The sequence below is a fragment of the Dromaius novaehollandiae genome, chromosome 24 (assembly GCF_036370855.1).
Source record: "Dromaius novaehollandiae isolate bDroNov1 chromosome 24, bDroNov1.hap1, whole genome shotgun sequence".
Taxonomy (NCBI): domain Eukaryota; kingdom Metazoa; phylum Chordata; class Aves; order Casuariiformes; family Dromaiidae; genus Dromaius; species Dromaius novaehollandiae.
This window is the reverse complement of record NC_088121.1, coordinates 9,870,700-9,888,501: the sequence shown is the minus strand read 5'-3', so window position 1 is coordinate 9,888,501 and position 17,802 is coordinate 9,870,700. Positions and strand designations below refer to the sequence as shown.

General features: G+C 45.9%; 1 protein-coding gene across 2 annotated transcripts in view; it reads left to right on the top strand.

The window, feature by feature from the left end:
• Positions 1 to 17,778, top strand: part of SPEN (spen family transcriptional repressor) — a 71,865-nt gene extending 54,087 nt beyond the window's left edge. For both annotated transcript variants that reach the window (XM_026117175.2, XM_026117174.2), the window contains 6 exons: positions 1,659 to 1,759; positions 4,839 to 12,783; positions 13,451 to 13,855; positions 14,851 to 15,045; positions 15,515 to 15,673; positions 16,616 to 17,778. In XM_026117175.2, the coding sequence (XP_025972960.1) occupies positions 1,659 to 1,759; positions 4,839 to 12,783; positions 13,451 to 13,855; positions 14,851 to 15,045; positions 15,515 to 15,673; positions 16,616 to 16,747 (8,937 nt within the window). In that variant the 3' untranslated portion in view covers positions 16,748 to 17,778. The remainder of the gene's footprint in view (positions 1 to 1,658; positions 1,760 to 4,838; positions 12,784 to 13,450; positions 13,856 to 14,850; positions 15,046 to 15,514; positions 15,674 to 16,615) is intronic.
• Positions 17,779 to 17,802: the final 24 nt, after the last annotated feature.

The window sequence follows — 17,802 nt, the reverse complement described above, 5'->3', positions numbered from 1 at the left end:
ACTTAGCGGGACATGCATGTCCCAGATCTCCAAGGCTTAAAACTATTTTTTTTTATTCTCGGCTTATCAAGATGTTAGGGTATCTTGAACTGTTACTTACAAAGCCTTTTCCAGTATTCTGCCGTTTGTTTCGCTGAACTTGTCTCTCTAAGCTCCTGAGTGTCGGTGTTCGTGTAATTACCTTGTTTACTCAAATCCAAGGCAGTTTTGTCCCTTTGTTTTCACGGTAGATAAATAAAATTCGAAGGTTAAGTTGGCCGTTACCGTGGGATAGCAAATTGCCACCTTTCACCTGCTCCGTGCTGGTGCTCAGGGTTTTGGACCTGCGTAATGCCAAGGTGACCTGAGGCGGTTGTGCCCTCCGCGGCGGCCTGGGGTATCCCATGCCTTCGAGAAGGAGCCTGCACGCAGTTGTCACGGAGCAGCTGATGCATGGCAAGCTGAACGTACGCATGGCTTGTGTGCGGTTTTTTCCTTCTAACAGATAAAATTTAATTAAAAATATCACTTGGGAAAAAAAAAGGAAAAAAGAAGGTACTTTACCCTAGAACAACGCTTAAGCGTTTTATGGGGTCATCTTGGATTTGGGTCAGCGTGGTAATATACCTGTTATGACTGTCCCATCAGTTCCACTAACTGGGGACTTGAGGTGTCTGCCAGCCCTCTGAGTTATCTTCCTCCTTCTCCTTTCTTCTCTCCTAAAGAGCGGGTAATGATTTCAAGCATGATCTCTCCTCTAGTGTATTAACCTAGCAACTTCATACCCGTTGTGGTTAGGAGTTGAATAAACTATCGTTTCTAAGCGTGGTGGTTGAATATGAGTAGCCTTTATACGGAATAAAATTTATGGTCGTTTAAAAGTTTCTGCATCTTGTGTTTGTGGGTCTTGCTACTTAGTGACTTGGGGGTAAACAGCGCCCTTAATGTGTGCATGTCTGTGCTCCATTGCTGTGGTTATAGAGATGTTTAGGCTGATTAAAAGAGATAAAATGTCAAGAAAAAATAAAACAAAACAAAGCCTTATGTGGAATACACGTCAAGAAATCCATTCTGATCCTTAATTCTTGGCATCAGCTATGCCATTAGCTTCTTAATATCGTCACGCTTGGCTAGAAAACGGCAAATCTTAGAGCAGCTAGAATAGGGAGCTGCGATTCAGGACGCTGGGTCCTTTTCCCATCCTGGCCATCACCTTGTTCGTGTAACCCCAGGCGAATAATGTTGAGTCTGAGCTAGATTAATAATACCAACCTGCCTGTAGTGCTGTGTTGAGACGGAAGGCACTTTGTAACCGTAACTGGAGTGGCAGCATTAAACACATCAGTGCTGTAATGATACGTATTTTTCCTGCCAGTTCACTGAACAGAAGCTTTTCATGTGCCTCTCGTCTTGTAGCTAAAACAACATATCCCAATAAGGAGGCAGTTATGTAGTTCCAGACACGTTTACTGAGCTTAGCAGCACATTTCAGAGAGAAAGGTCTTCATTCCTGGGGAGGTGAACAGCCAGTCCTGAGAGGTGCTTGATATTTTCTTGCTAAATTGCTTCATCCCCCATTTTCTATTCTGTTCCCATCTTCAGATTCTGCAGCAGACAGTGAAATGTTGTCAAAATGGGATGTTTCTTTCACTGAACGTGATTTACCCTTTATTTTTCAGGTGGATTTTGCAAACCGAGAAAGTCAGTTGGCATTTTATCATTCCATGGAGAAAACGGGTCAAGATATCAGAGACTTTTATGAAATGCTGGCAGAAAGAAGGCATGTGTCTAATATCTTTATTCCATTCTCTTACTTTTCCAGCGTCGTCTTAAATGTAATTAAATTTTCTTCAGGCCATAATTATTAAACAAGCACTTGTTTTTGTTCATGTCAACTTTGCCCTTCTTTTTAAAAGCTCCCTTAAGTCTCTCTTTGAACTCAGTGCAAGAGCTTTTAGTGGTCATCTTCCCCGACTTTGTATTAAGATGAATGCGCTTTTATATTAACAGCATTTTTAGCATATTTTTGTCTTCAACTTTGACCTTTTCAAAAATTTTTTTAAAATAAATTTAAGTGAGCAGACTTAAACCGTGCAGATTAATGCAGACAGTATATTGCATATCTGAATTATTGTCAGGTATTAAAATTCATATCCAAGTGGAGGTTTGGGCTATCTGCATATCTATATGTTTATCATCCAGTTAATGTGTTGGGTCACCTCGACATAGTTGTGAGTCATTCATCATTTCTTAAGAATACAAAGAATAATCTGCAATGCCTCCCCGTAATATTGAGTAATATACATTACTCAATGTATATGTTAGCAGATTATGTATACATTATGACACTACTACTAGTCTGTGGAGCCGAAGGTAAAATTTAGTCTTTCACTTATCAGTTCTCAGCAGGGTGTTCCCTCTGGACGGGTCGTGTAGCTCTATAGACCCCAGCTGAATGCAGCCTTGCACAGAAATACTTATCATTTTGCTCTTTTTTTTTTTTCCTTTCAAAGGCTGAGTAAAACATCAGTGTTTTCTCTGCTAATGACTCAGGCAAAGGCTGAAAAGAGAAGCATTTTCTTTTCGTGTGGGTGCATTTTTATTGCCTTTAGAGACTGGTTTGAATGTTAGGGTTCTGGTCTACCTGTGAATAAGCCCAGCGTGACACTAGTTGTACCTGCGTGCTAGATAAGTTTCCTGGTTTTTTTAGAGCAAAATAGGTTGGAATAACATGTATGCAAAATTGCCAGATTTAAAAGGGAAAGAGGGTTTGGAAATTGGAAATCAGGATTTGCATAATGGAAATAAATCTGTGCATTCCCTAGGCCTTGCCAAATGTTGTGATGTGCCAGCAGGCAGTCAGTAATAATTTCCTGTGAACTATACCAAATTCAGAAAAAAGCAGCGCATTCATCAGATGTCTTTTAATGCACAGAAGTCAGCTGGGCTTGTCTTCACTGTGAAATATTTCTGACTGGAACACTGATTTTCTAGAACAAGCTGATGCTTGGGTACATGTTAGTCTTGTTTTTTCTGTCGTTATGTTCACACAGTCATTTCTGGATACTTAGGAGTAATGAATCATGGAACGGTAGAGCAGGCTCTGCTGCGGGTCTTGTAATTCTGCACCTTCTAGTCCTCTTCCAAGCTTGTTCTGGCAGTTCAGGGTCCCTAGCGATGATGCTACGAACAACCACACTAACCAGGTTCTCTTAGGCTGCAGTTTTCCTCACTCTAAACAGCACCCAAAAGAAAACAGACATTATAACGATTTTTTTAACTTCTAAAAATGCATTGACATTATGTAGTAATGTCACCAGGTTAATACGGTACGGATCTTAGACCTTTGCTAAAACCAGAGGAAGTGCTGTGCGTCCCTTCTGAAAATCCCTAAAATTTCTTTCTCGCGGTGAGTGCAAAACCAGATTGCGTAATCTTTAACCCTGAATATACTGATGTGAATTCCAGGATATCCAGTTCCGCACATTCTCTGGGCTGTGAAAATACAAATGAGATTTCTTGAGTGGGAGGCCGTAGGCTGGAATATCTTTGCGTGAAGTTAAATTTTGCAATGTCAAAGCTGCTTGGGGTTTTGCACTGTTACTCACAGCCCTGAAGAAGCTTTGGGGGCAGAGGGCAGATGGAGCAATACGAGGTGCATGATAAAGACCTCTTAACAGTTCATAAATTATTTAGCTGTTGCGGGGCTGCTTGCATGTGTGGAGCAGCCATTCTCCCCTTTCTTTCTGTTTGCAAATTGCTATTAAATGCAAAAAGTGCATTTTGATTCTTTTTTTGAATTCGTCGATAAACAGAGAAGTTAACAAACGTAGCAACTCCCTTCTTAGCTATCTGCCCACAGCTACTTTTCATAATATCCCACTTTGCTTGTAGAAAGAGATTTTTGGCTTCCATGCTAAGCTGTATGTTTCTTTGTTTTTGTTTTCCTTACATTTCTTACAGCCTAGAAGCTGTGAGCTTCTAGCATAAAATGTAAATTGTGAAGTTAATCTAAGTAGGTGAAATAGAGCGTGCAAAACGTTCTCTAATGGCGGAGAATTGGAGCATCAGCTATGTTCTTCAAGAATATGAAAATTACCACCCCTATATTCTCCCCTTCCTAGAAGAAAAAGCATGTTTCATGATATAAATGGCATATTCTTGCAGTTTTGAGGTATTGAGATAATTATGCTAATTGCTTGACTTACTTTGCTACAAGCTTCCCATGGATGCACCTGCTCGCATAAACAACCTGATTTTTGTTGACTTGGCCTGGGAATAGGCTATGTCAGCATATCACATGCAGTGAGAGAGCTAATTTTGAAATGAAACGATCACTTGAAGGGTTCAGGATATAAAAAAAAAAAAAAATCCTGTTACCAATTTATTGCTTAGTAAAGGAGAGGTTCTAACCTCGAATTTTTATTTGCTCCGTGTTTCCAGAGGTAGGTAGAGACTGTCTCAGTAGTAGCAGCTTCTTGAGATGAGGTGTTTTTCACATCTGCACGACAGACTGCGTGTGGGTGCCCACGCGCTGTGTAGGTTTTACCTTAATTTAATGCAGTATTTGAATTTGGCAAAAACGAAGCAGTAAGGCTTACTTAAAAAACGCTCGGCAAAGCTGTCGCTAACAAAATGACCAATTAACTTCATACAGTGTTTGAAGCTAACAACGCATTTAATCCACTGTGCACTGATTCATTGTTGTTAAATCTCTCTGTGCAGCTGTGTATAGTTGCCCTGATATGCATATAAAGAAATTATCCTAAAACAATTCCCCTGCATAGAAGAGAATTTTGTAATGCAGTACGTTGGTTGAGAGGGAAAACTAATCATTCTGTTGTTCTTATTTTTGGCAGAGATGAAAGAAGAGGATCTTATGAATATGCCCCTGATCGTACTTACTATGAGACTGTTAGGACTCCAGGGACATATCCTGAGGATCCTCGGCGAGAATACCCAGCTCGAGGCAGAGAATTTTACGCAGAATGGGATCCCTACCAAGGAGACTACTATGACCCACGATACTATGATGACCCACGTGAATACAGGGATTACAGAGGCGATCCATATGAGCAAGACATAAGGGAGTACAGTTACAGGCAACGGGAGAGAGAGAGGGAGAGAGAACGGTTTGAATCCGATCGGGACAGAGATCACGAAAGGAGACCCATTGAACGTAGTCAGAGCCCAACTCACTCCAGGCGTCCGCAGAGTCCTGGAGCGTCTCCCTCGCAATCAGAAAGGCTGCAGAGCGATTCTGAGAGGAGGATCTACAGCAGGTCATCAGATCGTAGTGGAAGCTGCAGCTCTCTGTCTCCTCCTCGATACGATAAGCTTGACAAGGCCCGTGTAGAACGTTACGCTAAAAACGAGAAAACAGAGAAAGAGCGTGCTTTCGACCAAGAGAGAGTTGACAAAGACAAACGCTTGGTGAGAAAGGAAAAGCCAGAAAAACTAGAAAAGGATAAAACTGATAAGCAAAAACGAAAAGCAAAAATCCATTCACCCAGCTCTCAATCTTCGGAAACAGATCAAGAGAATGAGAGAGAGCCCAGCCCTGAGAAATTAAAGGGCAATAGTAAACAGAGTAAAGAGAGAGGTGACAAAGAAGGGACAGCTAAAAACCGCCTAGAACTCATGCCCTGTGTAGTGTTGACCCGAGTAAAAGAAAAGGAAGGGAAAGTTATTGATCAGCCTGCTTTGGAGAAACTGAGAGCAAAGCTTGATAATGACACTATGAAGTCTCCACTTCTTGAACAAAAAACACAGACATCTCAAGCGGAGCAAACAACCAAGTCTGATCAGTCTAAACTGGAACCTGTCAGAACTAAGGTACAAAAAGAGAAAGCCCTTGCCAGTCATGTAGAAGTGGTTGATAAGGAGGGAAAAGTGAAACCCAAAAAGCACTTGAAGACAGAGCAAACTTCTGAGGGGGCAAACGCGGTAGATTTAGACAAATTGGAGGCTCGTAAAAGACGTTTTGCCGATGCAAACTTGAAGCCCGACAGGCAAAAACTGGAAGTAAAAAGAAGCAGCCAAGATGAGGAAGATGCACGCACGGTTTTGAAAAAACAACTTGATGCAACAGCTTCGTCTAGAGAAGCTGCAATGTTAAGGGAAGGAGAATTGGAAAGAAAACCCCTGAGGAAAGAGATGCTTAAAAGGGAATCTAAAAAACTCAAACTGGAAAGACTCATTCCTGTTACTAGTCCCAAAGAAATTCAGGAGACTCTTAACGTTGGTGGGATTGGCTTGCGTCCCACTCCAGATCTGCAGGCTAGGCTAATCGACACAGCTGATGAACCAGTGGAAATCCAAGAGCTCCCTTCTAAAAAAATGAATCCGGTAAAACCCCAGCATAAACAAATACAGCTACTAGATGACCAAGGAACAGAGAGGGAGGACAGCAGGAAGAGTTACTCTGGTCTTCCTGAGGACACACCTGACCATAAACTTAGCCAAGAGAAACCTCAGTCAGCTGATACAGAGGAGAAAATTGGCATTGACATTGACCACACACAAAGTTACAGAAAACAAATGGAGCAAAGCCGTAGATTAAAACAGCAGCTGGAAATGGAGATAGCAAAGTCAGAGAAGTTTGGCAGTCCAAAGAAAGATGTAGATGAATATGAAAGACGGAGCTTGGTCCATGAGGTGGGAAAACCGCCGCAGGATGTCACCGATGACTCTCCACCCAGTAAAAGGAAAAAGACTGACCAATTTGACTTTGAAATTAGCACTAAAAGAGAAAGAAACTACAGGAGTTCTCGTCAAGTGAGTGAAGATTCTGAAAGGACGTCCTGTTCCCCTAGTATCAGACACTTTCCTTTTCATGAAGATGATGACACGCTAGATTCTCCGAGGCTAATGCCATTAAAGGAAACCAAAGAGTCACCTAAAATAGAAGAAAAGGGTCTTTCATACTCCAATATGACTGTGAGGGAGGAGTCTCTGAAATTTAATCCTTATGATTCCAGCAGAAGGGAGCAGATGGCAGAAATGGCTAAAATAAAACTATCCGTACTGAGTTCTGAAGATGACCCAAATAGATGGGAAGCACAAGTGAAACAAGAGCCCGGCAGAGTAGATATTAGCTTTCCGAGCAGCATTGTTAAAAGAGACAGCATACGAAAGCGGTCCGTACGAGACCTGGAACCAGGGGAGGTGCCTTCAGATTCTGATGAAGACAGTGAAAACAAGTCCCATTCTCCTAAAGCCTCATCTTTATTAGAGAGTTCCAGATTATCTTTTTTATTAAGGGACAGAGAAGAGAAGTTACGTGAAAGAGAGGAAAGACTGTCAACTTCGTTAGAAAGAAACAAATTCTACTCTTTCGCATTGGACAAGACAATCACACCAGACACGAAGGCCTTGCTTGAAAGAGCGAAATCTCTCTCTTCCTCCCGAGAAGAAAACTGGTCTTTTCTAGACTGGGATTCAAGATTTGCTAGTTTTAGAAATAATAAAGACAAAGAGAAAGTTGACTCAGCTCCGAGACCTATTCCATCTTGGTATATGAAAAAGAAAAAAATTAGGACCGATTCAGAGGGTGGAAAACTGGATGATAAGAAAGAAGATCATAAAGAAGAGGAACAAGAGAGACAGGAACTGTTTGCTTCTCGATTTTTGCATAGTTCAATCTTTGAACAGGACTCTAAGCGCTTGCAGCATTTAGAGAGAAAAGATGACGATCTTGACTTCATTTCTGGTAGATTGTATGGGAGACAGTCGTCCTCCGATGGGACTAACAGCGCATCTGACTTGGTGCAAGAACCAGTGGTTCTTTTCCACAGTAGATTTGTTGAACTAACACGAATGCAGCAAAAAGAAAAGGAGAAAGATCAAAAACCAAAAGAAGTGGAAAAACAGGAAGACAAAGAAAATCGGCCGAAGACACCAGAAACAGTTCCTGATAATAAAGAATCAGAACACAAAACTTCCTCAGTAGTTGGTCCCTCTTCAGTCACTGTCGTACCGCAGGAACCAGCACCAGTTGCTTCTGAGAAGACAGCAAATGAAAAAATAGTAGCGGATACAGCTTCCGTAAAAGAAGAGAAGCCGTCTGAACCTGCTTCTACAGCAGAAGAACAAAAACCTGTTCCTGAAATCGCTGCTCCTGCCAAAGTTGAACCACCTGAGCAAACTGACCCCCCACCAGTTGTAGAAGTTAACAAAGAAGCTGTTCCTGCAACGCTGGCATCGGAGGAAGACGCTGTGTCAACAGAGCATCCTTCCTACTTGGATACAAAACCTCCTACTCCAGGAGCATCATTTTCCCAAGCAGACATCAATGTAGATCCAGAACCTGAGGGTGCCCAGTTGATTTCACCCCCTCCTAAACTCACTCAAAAGTCTGATGAGGTTACGGAACCTAAAGAAGAAAATCCTCCGCCTTCTGCCAACACCGATGCTAGTTCAAGTCAAAAGGCAGAGGTGGCTGCTGAGGTCCTACCTCCAGTTTCTGACAATGATATGGAAGTCGAACCTCCGGTTGTTGTGAAAGATAAGAAGTCTTACAAGAGTAAACGCTCAAAGACTCCTGTCCAGTCAGCTGCAGCTAATGTCACAGAAAAGCCCGTCACGAGGAAAAGCGAAAGAATTGACCGTGAAAAACTCAAAAGATCGAGCTCTCCTCGTGGGGAAACACAGAAACTTTCAGAATTGAAGGTGGAAGCAGAGAAAGTTTCAAGGAATGCTGCTAAATCCCCTAGTTCCGCTGCAGAGCCAGAAAATGTGGAGCCAAGCTTGCCGATAGGCCGAACGAGGCGCAGAAACGTAAGATCTGTTTATGCTACCACAGGAGACAATGAAGGCCCATCTCCAGTCAAGGACTCCGTGGAGGTCACGAGATCTACCAGGAAGAGAGGAGAAAAGGAACCGCAGGAAACAGTGACGACCGTTCCTACTACACCAAGAAGAGGAAGACCTCCAAAAACGCGCCGTAAGCCGGAGGAAGACATCTCTCCGATAAAGGCAGAACCGGTACAACAAGAGCCTGAGGAGACTGAAACTAAAGAAGCTGTGGAAACTCCTAAGCCTACGGAGGGATGGAGGTCTCCTAGATCCCAGAAGCTAACACACGGTCACTCGTCAGCTGCTACTAGCCAGCAGGGGAAGAAAGGGAAAAACGAACCGAAAGCTGATACCTCGGTAGAATCTGAAGATGCTGCTGAAAGAGCTGGTCAGGAATCAAGCGGTAGTGAAAGCAGCAATAAAGCAAAAGCAACCGAGAAAGAACCAGCCGCAAGTGAACAGAAGCGTGATAAGAAAGAACTTGATGCAGAGAAAAACCAACTAGAAATCCCCACAGTTGAGATCATTGAGAAAAAGCCAGCACCAGAAAAGGTTACGAAATCCAAAAGGGGAAGGTATAAAAATACCAAAACCGTTGTAGATAAAGCATCCTTGTGTCTAAAAAATGTAGAAATACGCCTCAACGTTGATGAAGTCAAGGGTGCCTTGCGGCCAAGCGAGGAAGAGTCAGAGCCTGTGGCAGTGTCACCGGCAAAAATCAAAAGTCCACCAAAAGAGGACATCTTGCCACCCCATTTTGTTAAGAATGAGGTAGAAGATTCATTCCAAGAAACAGAAAAAGAAGTGCCGCGGGAACCGAAGCAGTCCCCAGAAGCTGCCCAGTTAGCAAAACAGATTGAACTCGAGCAGGCTGTGGAGAATATTGCAAAACTCACTGAAACTCCTCCAGCAATTACTGCCTACAAAGAGCCGACAGCAGATGTTTCTGAAGTTCGTCAGGAGGAGGAAGGTGATAAACCTGCACATCAGGCTAGCGAAACAGAACTAGCAGCAGCTATTGGCTCCATCATCAACGATATTTCTGGGGAGACTGAAAGTTTTCCTGCACCCCCGACTTATCCCGCTGAATCGGAAGCAGAAATCCCTGCAGAACCGTTGGTATTGCCATCACCTCGAGAGGAAATGGAGCCAGAAACGGATCAGGCAGTTAACAATATCTTGGAAACAGAAGCTGCTGTTGAGCCCACGGTGCAGCCAGTTGCTGGCTCTGCCCCGTCTGCGGTAGAGGCAGAGAGCAAGGAAGCTGAAGTCAGCTTCAGCGAATCTTCAAATTCGGCACAAGAAACCGAAACCTTACAAGAAGCTGAAGTTGCTCGGAAGGAAAAGGGCCGTCAAAAGACCACTCGGCAGAGACGTAAAAGGAGCACAGGCAGAAAAGGCGACACTGCTGAGGTCAATGCATTTGAGCCAGAGAGGGTCCCGAGCAAGTCTCCCCCAGCCAGCGAAGTAAAGGCAAAACCTGAAGAAACCTTGAAGGAAGACAAGCAGACTAAAACCTCTGCTCAGGCGTCTGCAGAGCCAAATACTTCCGATGCCAACAAGGCTGCAACCACTGATGTCGTCACTGCGCATGAAGCTGTCGCTGAGAGCAGCACGTCTCCAAAAGCCCCACCGCCAGCTCCTTTGGACCTGGCTGCCCCGCCAGTTCCTGTTGACGATGGCAGTCAGACGGGGTTCAAGATACGGTCGCCTATCGAGAACGCGCCCATCACGCCGCCGAGTGCTCCAAATCCAGCTGTTCCTGCAGTTCCTTCGGCAACCACGGCCAAGTTACCCACCCCGGTGCCGGCTGGGATTGTCCCCCTTCATTCCAGCACTGCCAAGGTGCCGGAATGGATCGTAAGGCACGAGGAACCGCGTGCCCGTTCCACGCCACCGCCTGCTCTCCCGCCGGATACGAAAGCGTCAGATATCGATACAAATTCAAGCACTTTGAGGAAGATACTCATGGAGCCCAAGTACGTCTCAGCGACGAGCATAACTTCCACGCACGTGACGACAACGCATGCTGAGCCAGTGAGCGCACCTCGTTTGGAGGAGGCACCTCTCCACCCTGCGGTAGAGGCCATAAAACCAGTTTCAGAGGAGAAGCCGGCGGTTCCCGTCACTAATGCTTTGGACCCACCAGTGGCAGAAGCACCAGTGTTCAGCGAGAAAGAAAAGATAAGTACCGTCATTGCTCCCAAAGCTACTTCTGTTATAAGCAGAATGCCCCACAGCGTGGATCTGGAGGAGGCTCCGAGGATCACCTTAGTGAAGCAAGCTCCCCAAACCCAGACCTGTCTTGTTAACGCTCCCTCGCCAAAATTTAAGCAGAGGTCAAGCGCAAATGATAACAGTAGGTTTCATCCGGGATCTATGTCTATTATTGAAGATAGGCCTGTAGAGACTGGGTCCAGTCCGGGACTGCGGGTTAATACGTCGGAAGGCGTAGTGCTTTTGAGTTACTCGGGACAGAAGACGGAAGGACCGCAGCGAATTAGTGCAAAGATCAGTCAGATTCCCCCGGCCAGTGCTGTTGACATTGAGTTTCAGCAGTCTGTATCCAAGTCTCAGATTAAACAAGAACCTATAACACCGTCTCAGCCAACGCCGAAAGGCTCTCAGACTTCCACAGGCTATGGGACTGTTTCCACCCATTCTTCTTTGGTACTAGGCACACAACCGTACAATACATCGCCCGTGATCTCCTCCGTTAAACAAGAGCGTGGGACATTGGAGAAATCTGACTCGGCCCATCTCGCTGTCCAGACTCCGTCATCTCAGCCCGGGCCTGGTAAAGTCCTCTCACAGACTGTCAACACTCCACCTGTACTCGTTCACAACCAGATGGTTGTGAACAAGAAACTGCCCGATCCAGCTGCTCTGAAAGTGGAGACCAAGACTCTGCAGCCCTCCAACTTGAGTCCTGGAGTCAGTCCACATCACCCGTCCCTGCCTGGGAAAATACATTCGGAAGCAAACCACGTCAGCTCAGGACCCAGCACCCCAACCGACCGGGCTATTTCACATTTGGGGGTCACGAAACAGGAGCCGCATTCTCCACGTACGAGCGGACACTCGCCGTCACCGTTCCCACGGGCTTGTCATCCTGGCAGTACGTCATCTCCGGCTTTATCGAGCAGTACCCCGGTCATGCTGGCACCGGGAATTCCTGTGCCTCAGTACATATCCAGCATGCATCCGGAGCAATCTGTCATCATGCCTCCTCACAGCGTAACGCAGACTGTATCCCTGGGCCATCTGTCCCAAGGTGAAGTGAGAATGAACACCCCTCCTCTCTCTGGTATTCCTTATGGCATTCGCCCAGAAGCGCTCCACTCCCCCAGAACAGCTCTGCAACCTCAGATAGAAATTAAACCTCAGCGATCCAGCACGCCTCAGCCAGCTCCAATAAGAGACATCGTCATGCCCCCTCTGTCTTCTCAGCATCCCCCCGAAGAGGAGATGCACTACCATCACACCACTGTGTGCAGAGGGCCAGCCCCTGTCCAGTCCGACGTGCTGGTGATGCAGCCAGACTATCGCATGCATCCTACGGGCATCAGGCTCGACCAGTACAACGTCCCTCGAGACGTGCGGATGATCATGCACCCCCACATGGCCGCGGTGGGCGAGCACCACTCTGAAACGAGACAATCCCGAACGCCGGAAGGGGCAGGGAAGACTCCCCCCGTCAGCAAGACTCCGCAGCCTGGAAAAGAGACGCCGAAATCCTCCGAAGGCAAGATGGCCCACTCTCCTCACAGCGAGCCCCGGCTCCTCAGCGTCCCTTCCAGCAGCCAGCTTCCTGGACTGCCTTTGACGCAGCCGGTGGTGGTACCTCATGGAGTCCAGATCATGCACCCCGCGGGGAGCTCCTTCCATGATTATAGATCCGTGTATGGTGACATGAGGAATTACCATACAGCCGCGCAGCTCGGGCATCCTCAGTTCCCCGGTGCGTCGCCGATCGGGCTGCCATCCCGGAGCATGACCCCGTCTCAGGTGAGCAACAAAACGCTTTCTTCTCTTTCTGCCTGAAATCTTGAGCGCTCTGAGCTAATCGCAGCCCTGGTGCGGTTCTGTGTGACCGCAGGAGCTGAGTTTAGCTTGTGGTTGGAGTCTCCAAACTCTAAGGTCACGTCTGAAAGCACTAGAGCAGTTATTTTTGTTTGGGGAATGTGGGTTGAACGCTGTTTAGCATTAGCAGGAAGAAACTGAAGAAACCCTTCTCGTTAGTCGTTCTAGAACTCGAAAGGGAAGGTGTGAAGGCTGCGTACGAGTTTCTAGACTTAGAGACGTTTCGAGGGGGAGAATTCTCAGCATTGAGACAGCACGTGGGTCCGACAGGCTGGAAAGAAAAGCTTCCTTGGATGGACACAGTGGTTAAGGATGGCCTTGTGGGTTGGGGCAGCGGAGCAGGATTCAGGAGAGGTGGTTTCAGCGCTCGGGTGCGAGAGAGGCTGCCGGGGTGACCTTGGAAAGGGAGGTTAGTCTGGGCACCGCTGCAGCAGGGCTGGCTCTAGATGGTGGTGTGGAGCAGCATTAAAATGACTCTGCCAGCAAGCGCTAGAAATCTCGCGGTTTCCTGGCAGTCTCGTCGCTGAATGAGCAAGTTCTGATACGCCCGCGGCCTAAAATCTGTCTTTTCTCCCCGCCGCCTGCTTCCTAGAGTCTGCCGGAGGGCGAACACTCGCACGCCAGCCAGCCGGTACGCAGCAAGACTCCTCAGATCTCCCAGGACCCCAAAGGCCCGTCGGCAGCAGGGTCCGAACAGAGTCACCACCCCACGGTAAACCGGCACGCGGCGCAGATAGACCCTCACGTCCATCTTCAGAGGGCGCAAGCGGACACCGGCCAGACCTCCTACCCTTCGCCTGTCGCCATTTCAATGAAACAGGAGCTTCCATCACCGCACCAACCTCAGGCGGTTCCCAAGCAGTCTATGTTTATCCCGACGACATCGGGCCCCGGGGCCCTGCCCCTGAATCGCCCTGAGCCCCAGTCTGCTCTAAAACAAGATCCGTCTCCTCATCCTGTTTCGCAGAGACCTGTGGATATGGTTCAGCTTCTGACAGTAAGTGTTGCTCCGTCTTCTTTCCTCTCTGGGAAGCTGTACGCTTCTTGTGTCTGGGGAGAAGAAAATCAGTGAGTTATCACTAAGCCCCTCGCATTTGCGGCAACAAAATATAATGTCTCTTGCATCGAATGCTTCAGATCTGGAGAGTGCGATCATCTGTCTGCTTTCTGGGCTGTTTCTCTCCCTGGTGAATTCTCAGCCGTGTTCACATTTACATGGCATTTACTAGAGTCTCGAGATAGCACGCTGTTAGCACCACCGCGAAAGGAATGAGAGCAGCCCGTGTTTCTCTCATTACTGTTTCAGACAGCCTGCAGGCTAAGGCAGGCAGTGCTGCATCATTTTTACAGTCAGCTGTTCTCGGGAAGGTTTTCTTCACAGGCAGGAAAGAGCGGTGGTGTATTTAATTTAAAAAAAAGAAAGAGAAAACCCAGCCTCCTAAAGGATCCTATGACTGAGGACGATAGAGAGGAGGGAGATGGCTGAGGAAGAGACGTGTCTGTTGGAGCACTGACCAGGAATCGAGAGCTGTGTTCAGCGCCAAGTCTTTCCTGCGTAACCTTGAGCAGCTCTCCTGGTCCTGCTGTTTCTCAATTCTCTGTAAAACAGAAAATAGCATTTGGTAACAGCCCTGTGTGGGAGGCTGACATCATTTGCGAAAGATTGGGAAGTGCTCAGATGTTACAATGAAGGGAGCCACCCAAGTGTCTTAGCCAGCTGGAAGAAAAAGGACTGAAATACTGATTTAGCAGGACCTAACCCAAGTCCGGACTGGCGCGTACGAACGATGATAAGATGTTACATGTGTACTGAGCGCTTCAAACAAAGCGGTGGTGTCATAACTGCCTGTAAAAGTATCAGAAGCAAATGAGCAGCTCAGATGGGATTTCTTTCAAAATTAAGATCCCTCTTGAACAGATGGAAGCGCTTCTTCTAAGTTCTTTTTACTCTTTGCTCATTTGCATTAAGTTTTCTTCTCCCTCTGCTTTCAGAAATACCCAATTGTGTGGCAGGGCCTTCTGGCACTAAAAAACGACACAGCTGCAGTTCAGCTCCACTTTGTCTCCGGTAATAACGTGTTGGCGCACCGGTCCCTGCCCGCGCCGGAAGGAGGACCTCCGCTGAGAATTGCTCAGCGCATGCGACTAGAGGCTTCACAACTGGAGGGCGTAGCGCGCAGAATGATGGTAAGGGTGGCAGCAGCGTCAGGATACGGGTCAGGCAACATATTTGGGAAGAGCTAATACCCAGGTGCCGAAAACTTGTCTCCTCTTCACATCTGTATCATAGCAAGTGTAGAAGTGAAGTGTGTGTTACCCTGCATTCAGGTGACAGAAGAGGGAGTGTCAGAGTTGGGAAACCATACTTTTGCAGTCCCCTGTCCCCTCACCGAGGAACAAACTCCTGCCAGCTCTAACATGTCTAAGTAATGTGGAAAGGGGAAGGTAGAAGGCTGTGGAAACCAGCTGTTTTCGGTCCTCTTTGCCATGTTCCAGGCAGGCTGAGATTTCGGCATGTCCTTCATAACACCCGCAGTTGCTTCGAAGGAGTTCAAAGAGAGGATTCTCCAGAGAGGGCTTAAAGATAATGAATGTGTGTCAGGAATAGGCCTGTTCCAAGCAAAGATTTGACTTAATTACTGTATTTTCTTTCCAGGTGGAGAGCGATTACTGCCTATTACTGGCCTTGCCTTGTGGACGAGACCAGGAAGATGTAGTGAATCAGACTGAGTCACTTAAGGCTGCATTCATCAGCTACCTGCAGGCTAAACAAGCTGCAGGAATCATCAACGTTCCCAACCCTGGCTCTAATCAGGTATTGGCAAGGAAGCCGTGAAACTTTGTAGATAAAATAAATTGAAGTCATACCTTGATAATGGAACCTAAGGCCCTCCACCCCCAGGTCTTTGCTCAAGATTGTAGTTAAGGTGCACGTTTGTATCCTTGAAACAAAACCCTAACATTTATCATGCCAGCTTGTTACATCACTGGTGAAAAACGTGGTGCAGGAGACTGGTATAATTACTGAAGGGGACCTGCAAAGCCAAGAAACACCCAAAACTAGGTTTGTTTTGTTCTTTGCAGCCCTGAGTCTTTGGGGGGGGGGAAAAAGCACATTTTCCAGCTCTTTTTTCTGCGCTGGAAGTAGAGTCCTTACTTGCCCTGGTTTCTTCCCCACATCCTGTTTTTTTCCAGAACACCTGATGTTTTTTTGTTCTTCGTTGCATAAAGACAAAACGTTTGGGTTTGGTAATTCTGAGTATTTATTCCAGATGTGTTGCTCCATTGAATTAAATTTAATCTGTCACCCTGGGTAAACAGTCCCTCAGAATGAGTGGTCAGCCCTCGGAGCAACCGCTGAAAGCTACCGCTTGAAACAATGGGAATTTTTCTGCGTTTCGTGATAAAATCAGTCAGCTATTATGTTTCTGGTGTGGAAAAATTCCCCACCTTGAGGACCACACCTGCGTTGCTGCTGAATTGCATCTCGTTTTTGTTCCTGCACGTGTACTGTTTTACGAGCATTCTGGAGCACCAAAAAACGTTACCATCCAAGTGTCCTTTCTAAATGTTTTAAGCCAGCGTGGCTGCTGCATGTCTCCTTAACATAAACCGTAACTTCCAGAGCCTGCCGATTTGGGTGGTTGTTAGCCTTTTGGGGTCAACGCTTGGATGCCTCTGGGCAAACGAGGAGCGGAAAGGTTTCCCTAGTTTGTCTCTCATCTTTGTCTTCGGTTCTTTGTTTTCTCCTTCGCAGCCTGCCTACGTTCTGCAGATATTCCCACCCTGTGAATTCTCTGAAAGCCACCTGTCCCGTCTAGCCCCAGACCTCCTAGCCAGCATCTCGAACATCTCTCCTCACCTTATGATTGTCATCGCGTCGGTATGAGCTGTTTACTGGTTACTGACTTTTCCAAGGCCCTGCAGCAAAAAAATATATTAAAAAAAATTAAATAAAAATTAATAAAAAGAGAGAGAAAGTAATGAAACAAGAAAATGCTGCCAGACTACCAGCCTCCTGCCCTAACAGGCCTCGATCAAACTGTTGCTGGGTAGTGGTTCTGCTACCTTGTATGTTTACATATTGCTTTAGCTTATGGACAACTGATGCACTCAACAGGCGGACTGGTATTGGGTTTCTGTGCCTCCTTTTGGGGAAAATAAAGGATGGCTATTTTTTTTAACAAAAAAAAAATAAATAAAAAAGAACCTGAACTGCCTTTGCACTAAATTAGTGACTCGGACCTTTGCACAGTTGGAGACATGCTGTGACGTTATGGATGTCTTGACACACATTAACATGCGTTGTGGACTAAACGCAGGACCTGGGAACTTCTGCTGAAATTTGTGGGTCAAGGATCATTTCACACATTATCTTTTTTTGTTGGTTTTTTTTTTTTTTTTTCTGGATGTGAACCTTCCTCTCCTCCACTTGCCCCTGCTGCAGCCGTCTTCTCTTCATCTGGGATGTACAGTTTACACTGAAAAAAAAAAACAAAACAAAACAAAAGGGAGAGCTATTTTCCTTCCTGGTGGGATATGCAGAACTCAGTGGGTGTGTGTATATATAAATATATATATAATATATATAAATATATATAATACTGACTTTAAAAAAAAAATCAAATCCCCACAACATACATTTTTTTTTAATCTGTGCCAAAAATGTGTTTTCAGAGAAAATCTTATTTTCATACTCAGACTTTGTATTGTCACTCATTTGTAAGTGCGCTTCATTTAAACATTACCTTCCCCTCCCTCATCTCACAATATGTGGAAGTGTTATACACTTGTACAAAAGACTTTTTACCCTCCTCCTCACCTTCCCTAACACTTATTAATTTATGGAACTGTTTTCTCAGCGCAGTTTTGTTTTGTGTGTCCATTGGATTACAAACTTTATTAAAAAATACAAAACACGTTGCGCCCGGATGTGATCCCTCA